The 8,794-nt window shown below is 47.8% G+C and overlaps 1 protein-coding gene across 1 annotated transcript; it reads left to right on the forward strand.

Annotated features, from left to right (window-relative positions):
* Nucleotides 1-1,152: 1,152 nt before the first annotated feature.
* Nucleotides 1,153-8,400, forward strand: GPHB5 (glycoprotein hormone subunit beta 5). The gene is made up of 2 exons (XM_044437278.1): nt 1,153-1,356; nt 8,212-8,400. The coding sequence occupies exons 1-2, from the start codon at nt 1,153-1,155 to the stop codon at nt 8,398-8,400; spliced, it is 393 nt and encodes a 130-aa protein (XP_044293213.1).
* Nucleotides 8,401-8,794: the final 394 nt, after the last annotated feature.

Genomic DNA, 8,794 nt, shown 5'->3' on the forward strand with positions numbered 1-8,794 from the left:
GTTTTTCTCTCTCTGTGTCTTATGTTACACTGTGCACATAAAGTAAGGATGCACTGAATCTTTGGTCATTTCAAATTACAATTTTAATTTCATTAGGATAGAGCATGTCCGTTTTGGACCGTGGCTCTTGCCACCTTGAAACTCTGCATTCCCTGGCTGCAGCTACTTCTGCCTCCCTTGAATTAAGCACACGATGATTCCGTCTACGGAGGCAGATGGCATGACTGGTCAATAAAATCACAGCAATTTGACTGATTTATCCTTTGAGTTCCGATAGATCCGCCTCTCCCACCATTCCAATAATTCCCAGGGCAGAAGCATGTGGAGTCACTAAGGGTTAATGAGGTTAAGGAAGACCATTTATTTGCACTTGGGTGCCATCCAGCGGGGTCACTGCAACCTCTGAACTTGGAGGATCATGGACATCCAATGCAGGGTGGGGCAGGAGGATCGCAGAGGCTCACATGCCCCCAGAAGATGTGGCGTCCTGGCAGACCCAGTCTCCAACCCTCTCTGGCCCCTGGAATGCTCTGCCCACCCTTCTCGGGGGCTGACCTTCCCATTTCAGAGAAGTGGCCAGCGCAGCCCTTTTCTGCCAGAGCTGATGGGAGGCAGGGCCCCTCGCTTTGGGGCAGGAACTATTCCCCCACCACCTATATGTCCGCCTGGATGCGGTGAGTGAACCATTTTGCAAATAACCTGCAGAGAAGGAAAATAAACATCCCCCAGAAAGGGAGCTGTTTTTCAGCACTGCCCAAGCGGTTTGGAAAAAAAACGCTGTGTGTAGGCACCCGGGCCGTATGAAAAGCCCGGCCGTCACGAGCTGAGATGCAGGAGGGAGGGGTTGAAGTATGCCAAGGTGGATCTGGACTGTGCAGAGCAGCCTTTCCAGCAGGACGGTGGGGATGATGTGAATTGCAATCCAGAACTTCTGAAGGGCACCAGGGGAGGAAAGGCTGGTGCAGAAAAATGCTTTTCTTTCCCTCCCGTAATAGTAAAGCAAGGGGCTGTGCCTTGGGGTTGGCTGGTGGGCACGCAGAGGAAGGGCTTCGTGCAGAGCATGGCGTGAACGATGGGCTGGCGGGGCTCTGGTCTGGTGCAGCAGGCTCTTCTGTGGTGCGTAACCTGCTGCCCCGTGTCTCTCTTCACAGCATGCAGCCCCGGTGGGTTGTCCGAGGTGCTCTGCCTGCCATGCTCCTGGTCAGCTGGGTCAGTGCAGCCCAGCCTTCCGGGATCAACCTGCAGACCTTCATCGGGTGTGCCGTGCGGGAATTCACCTTTCTGGCCAAGAAGCCTGGTTGCAAAGCCTTGCGCATCACCACAGACGCCTGCTGGGGACGCTGTGAGACTTGGGAGGTGAGTGGTTGCGTCTCCGGGGGCTTCAGAGCACCTCTTGGCCGCCTTGCTGGAGCAGGTGGTCCACGCTCAGCTCTAGACTGGTCCCTGGAGGCAGGCACCATCCGGACGGGGGTGGATTATAGCTGGGATAAAACTCCGTGGCATCCGTCCCTCTAGCAGTTGCGGACTTCGTCTTGTGCTCAGCTGGATCTTAGCAAATGAGCCAAGCCTAGAGGAAGTTTGCAAGCGCTCACGGAACAAAGCTGGTGCGACCAGCATCCTTCTTCTATATCATGTGCAGCAGCAGAAACAAACAGGAGAAGGAAATTATTATTATTATTATTATTATTATTATTTAAAAAATTTTTATGCTGCCCCCATCGCAACGAAGCCTCGGGGCGGATCACAGCAAATTGCTTGCAATGGGGCTCAATTCCGGGCAAGCGTCATGTGAATGCTGGGCACACTCTCCAAGGACTCAGACCCAAGGCTGCGACCAAGTCCAGGGAGCTGGGACCAGGGGATCTTGTGGATTCCCACCCCAGGCGTGTTCCTCACATCCTTAGGGCTAATAAACCAGTTGAACCCTGCTAGGTGGAGGGGGTCCCACATCAAGGAATTGGGTGGGTTACCTCTTGGGAATGAGGTGCGTTCCCACTGAAAGAACACCTGCTGCCTTTGTCAGTTTGGCCCCGACACTTTTTCCCAGGTAGGGAGAGCCGGGCCGCTGTGATCTCCCGACTGGGCTCCTGCCGTGAGCTCTGGGTGGGGCGGCCCTTGCATCTCGCTTCAGAAGCTGCAGCAAGTGAAGTGCAAATCGCCTCTGCTCCTAACCGACAAAGCCCTAAATTACTCCGAACCAGGAGAACCCATGTATTGCCTGTTCCATGTCAGCCTTCCAGCTGTTTCGAACTTCATCTCCCACCAGCCCTAAGCCACACGGCCAGTGCTGAAGCATCCTGGGAACCGTAGTTCAAAACGAGTGGAGGGGGCCAGGTTGGAGAAGGCTGCCCTGCAGAGACCCAGTCGGTCCCTGAGAGCTGCATTGGTCCATTTGTGGCTGGGAGGCTGCTGGCAGGTCATGGCACACGCACGGCCCCCCTGGTGGTGGCACCCGCCCTCTGGAGCACCTCCCTGTGCATGGTCTGAGAACCAAAAACTGCAGCTAGCATCAAATGACTCTCGGAAAAATCCTTTGTTGTTCTGACTTTCTCTGCCCTGTAATGGACTCTGACACTGCTCTGGTTCTTTTTTTTTGTTTCTGTTTTTGCAATTGTTTCTTTTGACATTATTTTGTATTGTAATATAGGGGTATTTTAGTGTGAATCACTTAAATATGCTATTATTAATTAATATTAATATTAATTAATATTTAAGGTTTATTTAAGGTTTTTGGATGCCATCCCAATGACTAAAAAAGTCTCTGGGCAGCTTACAGAGAGTGAACCAAAAAACCAAAGCCTATAACAACAATGTCAATGCTATTAATATTTATTATTAATAATAATATCATCAACATCAGAACTATTAATATTAATTAATAATATTAATCAACAGTGATATAATAATAATAATTACTACTATGTTAATATTGTTAATTGATATTAATACCAATTAATATGTATTATTATTATTATTAATTATAAATATTCTGCCTACTCCCAGTACTGTGACTCAAAGTGGCTTGCAACATTAAAAACTCATACACAGCCAATGTGGTGCAGTGGTTATGAGCCACTGACTGGGACTCAGGCGATCCGGGTTCGAGTCCCCGCTCAGCCATGGAGCCAACTGGGGGACTTTGGGCCAGGCCCAGACCCTCAGCCCAGCCTACCTCACAGGGCTGTTGTTGTGGGATAAGATTGAGAGTAGCAGGAGGAAAATGATGTGAGCTGCTTGGAATGCAGGGTATAAGTCTAATAAATAAATAAATAAACATACTATTAAAATAGAAATACACAAAAGTTTAAAAACATCAGTAGAATATTAAAATTATATCAATGCCAAAATTTAAAACGCTAAAATTTGGAGAACACAGCTAGTCCAACGCAGTCTCACAGGTCCAGACTATCCCCAAAGGCCTGATAGAACAGAAAGATTTTTGCCTTCTTCCGAGGACACAAAAGCAGGATTCCGAGAGGGCCTTTTAAACATAATATTAGGCAATTATACCAGATGGTACAGAATTAATGGCTTCCTCTTGTTTTAATGGGCCCGTACACTTTCCTGAATATCTAGAAAAGCAAAACAAACAAGCAGAAACATATGATCAGGGATGAGCACACATTGTCGCAAAAATAAAAAATTAAATCATGCACCAAGGTGATGAAAAGTCTGTGGCAGGAAAAGCTGCACCCGATGTGAATTATGCAAATGATGCAGCTTGCAGTGATCTAACTCTGGCTGCATTCTCAGGGCCTCCTGAAGAGTTCTGGAGGTGTGTGTGGGATTACTCAGAGTCCCAGCTTTGCGATCTTGCACTCCTGGAGCTGGGTCTCAAAAGGCTGAGCCCCCCGGCCCCTCCCAGCTGTCCCAGAGTGAGCTCCAGCGGAGGCGAAGGGGGGCTTGCCAGGGACCAGGGAAGACTGGACCGTTCCTGCTGGCATCCCAGCCATCTTCCGCATCCCTTTCTGGTGCTTTCCCCAAATGCCTGAAATGAGCTCTTTCGGTAAAAATCAGGGATAGGGTGCCACTGCTATACTTAGTTTTCGGGCTTTTGTGCATAGGGTTCTGCCCTAAATTCTCTTTTTTTGCATAATTTCTCCTGGGCATGGAAATTACTGAGAAATAAGGACATGGACATTCTTTCTCATTCTCTCTGTCTCCCCCTGAATAACATATTCAGACACCTCTCTGGGTTCAGAGATTTTAGCAAGCACTGGGTCAAAAGCTTGCAATCATAGCTTGAGGGCTAGTAACCTGCTTTATCTCTTTAAATTAAATCTGAGGTTCCTAGGAAGTAGAATCGGTGTTTGGGATTAAAGACTTGTGGCCTCTGTCGTGCTCCCCACGACCCCAGATTGCCTTTGCATGGGAATGAGCAAACACATAGTTGTATATATACAATTTCAGCTGTTCGAGGCAACACACACATTTGCTAAAAAGAAAAATGCAGTGCGATCCTACAGTGCGATCCTCAGAGGTCAGTCTCTGCATTTACCCAGATGTAGGTGACATTGCAGGTTTAACTGCTGAATTGGTAAAAGGCAAATGAAAGATCTAGCAAATCTGGGGGTTTCACTGAGAATTCTTTTTGCTGTGTCTTGTGTGGTGCTGTTTGATGGCATGAATATCACTCCCAAGCCCTGGCTGAAGCAGAATGGGCCCAATCCACCATGCCAGCAAGGACTGGCGTGGTCCGCAAAGGCCTTTCTTGGCTTGTTTTGGCTTGCAGAGAGATGACTTAATTGGCTTCCAGCCATCTCAAGTGGGAATCGTTCGCTCTAAAATTCCACCCGGTGGGTTGTGTCTCCCACCTTCAATTGTTGTGCAGCAAAATATTTCTAAAGAGTTTACGTAATGCTGTCATTATGTAATTTCAAAGCCTCTTACAGCTTAAACACTCAAGAAAAAACTGCCCTTTATTACTCCACTGACAGAACATTCCTCGGAGATTAAAGCAGAGCCCCGGATTCAGAAGTGATGCATTTTATTCCACATCCCAGTAGTCTGTCTGTTTCTAATTTTGGTTGCTTCGGAACTGTGGCAATTGTGCAGAGGGCTGTGTGAGTGGGAGTGACAGGCCAGGAGGCAAGTCCACACACATTGCGAGTCCACACACATTGCGCGGAAAGAAAACAGGGCCCTCTGATGCCTCATCTCCCTTGGCGCTGTGGAAATCTCTCCTTGGTTGTGTAGGATCTGACCGAGAGAGTGAGAGAATGCGCATGGCCAGTGGATTGAGGATATATGGAAAAGAGGCACCTATCACACAAAAAGGCCAGAAGAAGACAGTCATTTTCATTTGCTCTCTTACATGTATGGATGCAAATTTAGGGATTACTATGATAATTTATATAGATAATTACAGAAAATTAGCAAAACAGTATGTTTCATGGTGCAGTCATACATGCTCAGGTATGACTGTATGCCCACTTTCCCATCTGCTGTCCAGATGCGGTGGATGGTTAGTGTCAGAGCCTCTTTACTAAGGGGAAGATGGAATCGCCTTGAACCCCCAGCGTTTTTATGGGTGAGATCACCCAGTCCTCCTGCAGTTGCTGGGTAGTGGTCTCCTCTGCCAACTACAAGCTTTTAGAACACGTACAGAGTATTTTATAGATTCTGAGTCTCATGGGCCCAGCAGTTGGACAGTTGATGAGGAAACAAGGTGAACACAGCTAGAAGAAGGCGAGAGGGCTGCAGAGGGGGCCCAGTACAAAGGCACTTGATCGCAGGAGATTAACATAATGATCACTCAGACACAGGGATTCCTGTGGGTCTTGGCATGCAAATGAGGGTGATTGCAATGTAGTTAACCTGGCATCAGCAGTTCTTTCTGATCAGCAAAACAAGAGCCCTGGCAGCTTCTGGGGGAAGCCATCAGGTCCCACTTCTTAAAGTAACAACACATGCCAAACAGTAACCTGGCTCGGGATTTTGGGGTGCTTCCTGAGAAAGGGGTGCAGGCATTTTATAACACAAAGGCACATAAGAAACCCTTTTCTCCCAGGATTTATCTGAATTTTCCCAACCATCTCCACGTTGTCACTAGTGCAGGTCTAGGACACAATCATGTGAGTCAGTTCAGCTACATCCTGTTCCAAACTTCCTCTTTCTCAGAAAGCAGCTTCCTTCTCAAGACTAAACTGGTGTGCCGAGAAAATTATCAAAATTATCGCCTACAGTGGAGTGTGTGTGTGCCTGCTGAGGGTTCAAAGGGTCGGGGAAAGGGAAGCAATTGGAAAAATAGCAAGGAAAGAGAAAGAAAAAAAGGAAAAGAAAATCCCAAAGCACAGGCTACGCGACCCCAGTGCTACTAGCTCTCTGGGAAGTCCCTCGGTCCTTTCACCCCACTTTGGCTGCAAGGAAATCAGTGCCTGTCATCCTCGTCTGCTGCCCCACTTCTCTGCAGTCGTGTCACCCAGCCTATTCTGAGGCCCGGTTTCTTTCTCCCCAGGCCTCTTCTAACTCATAGTAGCCCAAGAATTTCACACTGCACATAGTTGCGCTATGGGATTTTCTGCCATGGGTCGTGCTGATGGTTACCAGTCTGGATGGCTTTAGAAGGGGACTGGACAGATCCATGGAGGAGGAGGCCTGAGAGAGAAAGAGAGAGTTGGAAGGTTTTCTCTTTCATATATTCAAAGCCACAGACTTTTTTTTCCTTTTTTTGGGCAAAATCTTGTTGTTTTCCTAAGTACATCCAATAAGCTCAATCGCCAAAGAACGAGGCTCTGAGCAAGCAAGAGCGGTTTGTTGAACCCAGAGTAGCAACTATGTCTGAGAACTCTCCTTTTGAGTAGCCCCGGCCCCCTTCCTCTGGAAGGGCCCCTTTGGAGGCAGGCTGGCCTCTGTGTGCCGCCCCTCTGGTTGGGTGATACCTCGTCATATAGTCAAGTGTTGGCTCAGGCTTGGCTGGCTGCTGGAGCTGCTGCCCCAGGCCCATCCTGGTGGCTGAAGATCTTGGCCATTCTCAGAGTCTGCCTGGACATCTGCAGTGGGCAATGCTGAGATAAGCCCCTCCACCGCTTCCATTTCAGTATTAGGACAGGTCCTCCCCATCTGAAGAGCCCGACTCAAAGCTCGCCAGGAGAACTGCCTCTTTCGTTCCCAGCAGAGGGGGAGAATAATAATGGGGAATCTCTGCTTAATTTGTACAACTGACTTTTCCCATCGTGGAAATTCTAAGTGGTGCTTATACTCAAATACTCCTCCTCCTCCTCCTCCTCATCATCACCCCTCATCATCACCCCTCAAACCAAACCCAAAATCCAAGCAAAAAATAAAAAAGGGAAAAATAAGATGTTGCAATTTTCTTACAAGAGGTATAAGTAAACCCATCACTAGGAATGCACAGATATTATGTACTCCAATAGTGTATGCCAATAATTTATTTGACTTATAAAACTGAATCCAATAGTCCCAGTCAGGACTCTCTGGACAGTGTACATCCATCAGCAATGTTATACAACATTATAAAATAAATAATAATTAAAATACATTTTAAAACTATTAAAATCATAAACTAATTCAGATAAAACTTCCACTTAGTATTTTACAAGGTTTAACCTCAGTAGGTATAGTGGTTAACTCATTTATTTATTTTATTTATTTTTTGGATTTATATCCTGCCTTTTTCCTACAAAGGGCTCAAGGCAGTTTACATCATTCTCCTCCTCCATCTTATCCCCACAACAACAACCCTGTGAGGGAGGTTGAGCTGAGAGTCTGTGACTGGCCCAAAGTCACCCAGTTGGCTCCATGGCTGAGCGGGGACTCGAACCCAGGTCACCTGAGTCCCAGTCCCATGCTCTTAACCACTATGCCACGCTGGCTCTCACGCCACGCTGACTCATCAAAAGAGTTGTTTCATTTGAAGGATCAATGAAATTTAAAAGTATGATAATGCTATTTATTTAATTATCAAAATAGCTAGTAAACAGAGCTGTTTTCGCCTGGTGCTGAAATGACTGAAAGGAAGGTGCCCGGCGAGCTTCTCTGGGGAGCCAGTTCCAAATACATGTTAGAGATATGCTACTGTAGTTGAAGATAGTTATGCATAGAATTCAGCAACAGCAGCCCAGATATCCATATATTTGTCCATTCCTAAAGTATGCCTAAAAAACACCCATTTGACAGCGAAGCAGCTTCATGGTGGCCCCACAGGGCTGCAACTAGTCCATCGCTCTCATTTTCCTCCCTTGTGATCAGAAGCCCGTCCTGGATCCGCCCCACGTGGAAGCGCACCATCACGTCTGCACCTACAACGAGAGCAAGCTGGTGACGGTGAAGCTGCCTCACTGCGCCGCCGACGTCAGCCCATTCTACACGTACCCCAAGGCCCTCCGATGCGACTGCACCATATGCCAAACCGCGACCACGGAATGCGAGACCTTCTGAATCCGTGCAGCAAGGCAGCCCGCCTTGCTTTGGGCCGAATCCTGTCCGGGTGGAAATTGCGGTGGGGTGGCGGGGGCTTAAATCACGGCATAACGTAGCCGCTTGGCTCTGAGGTCTCCCTGTTCCTCTGCTCATCAGCTGCGGATGCAGAGGGCTCTTTGCTGCTTTCATGTCCTCGTGGGGAGAGACACTGAAGCTTTGCAGATGGTCATCGGTTTGTGTATAACATCGGTTTTCCTTGGGCCTTTGGTGGCCTGAGTCTTCATAAACCCCAGACTCTATCCGCCAGTGCCTGCATGATAGATCTTTGCTCATATTCAGGCTTTTAGGTGTCCCCTTAGAACATGTTTGGTGGATACATAAGTGATGTCAACATAATACGTTCCATGCATGC

The sequence above is a fragment of the Varanus komodoensis genome, unplaced genomic scaffold (genome assembly GCF_004798865.1).
Source record: "Varanus komodoensis strain SLA01 unplaced genomic scaffold, ASM479886v1 scaffold3, whole genome shotgun sequence".
Classification (NCBI taxonomy): domain Eukaryota; kingdom Metazoa; phylum Chordata; class Lepidosauria; order Squamata; family Varanidae; genus Varanus; species Varanus komodoensis.

Coding starts and splice junctions, on each gene's coding strand:
- GPHB5 (XM_044437278.1), top strand. CDS start 1,153: ATGCAGCCCCGGTGGGTTGTCCGAGGTGCTCTGCCTGCCATGCTCCTG. Junction 1,357..8,211: donor GACGCTGTGAGACTTGGGAG/GTGAGTGGTTGC, acceptor CCTTGTGATCAG/AAGCCCGTCCTGGATCCGCC.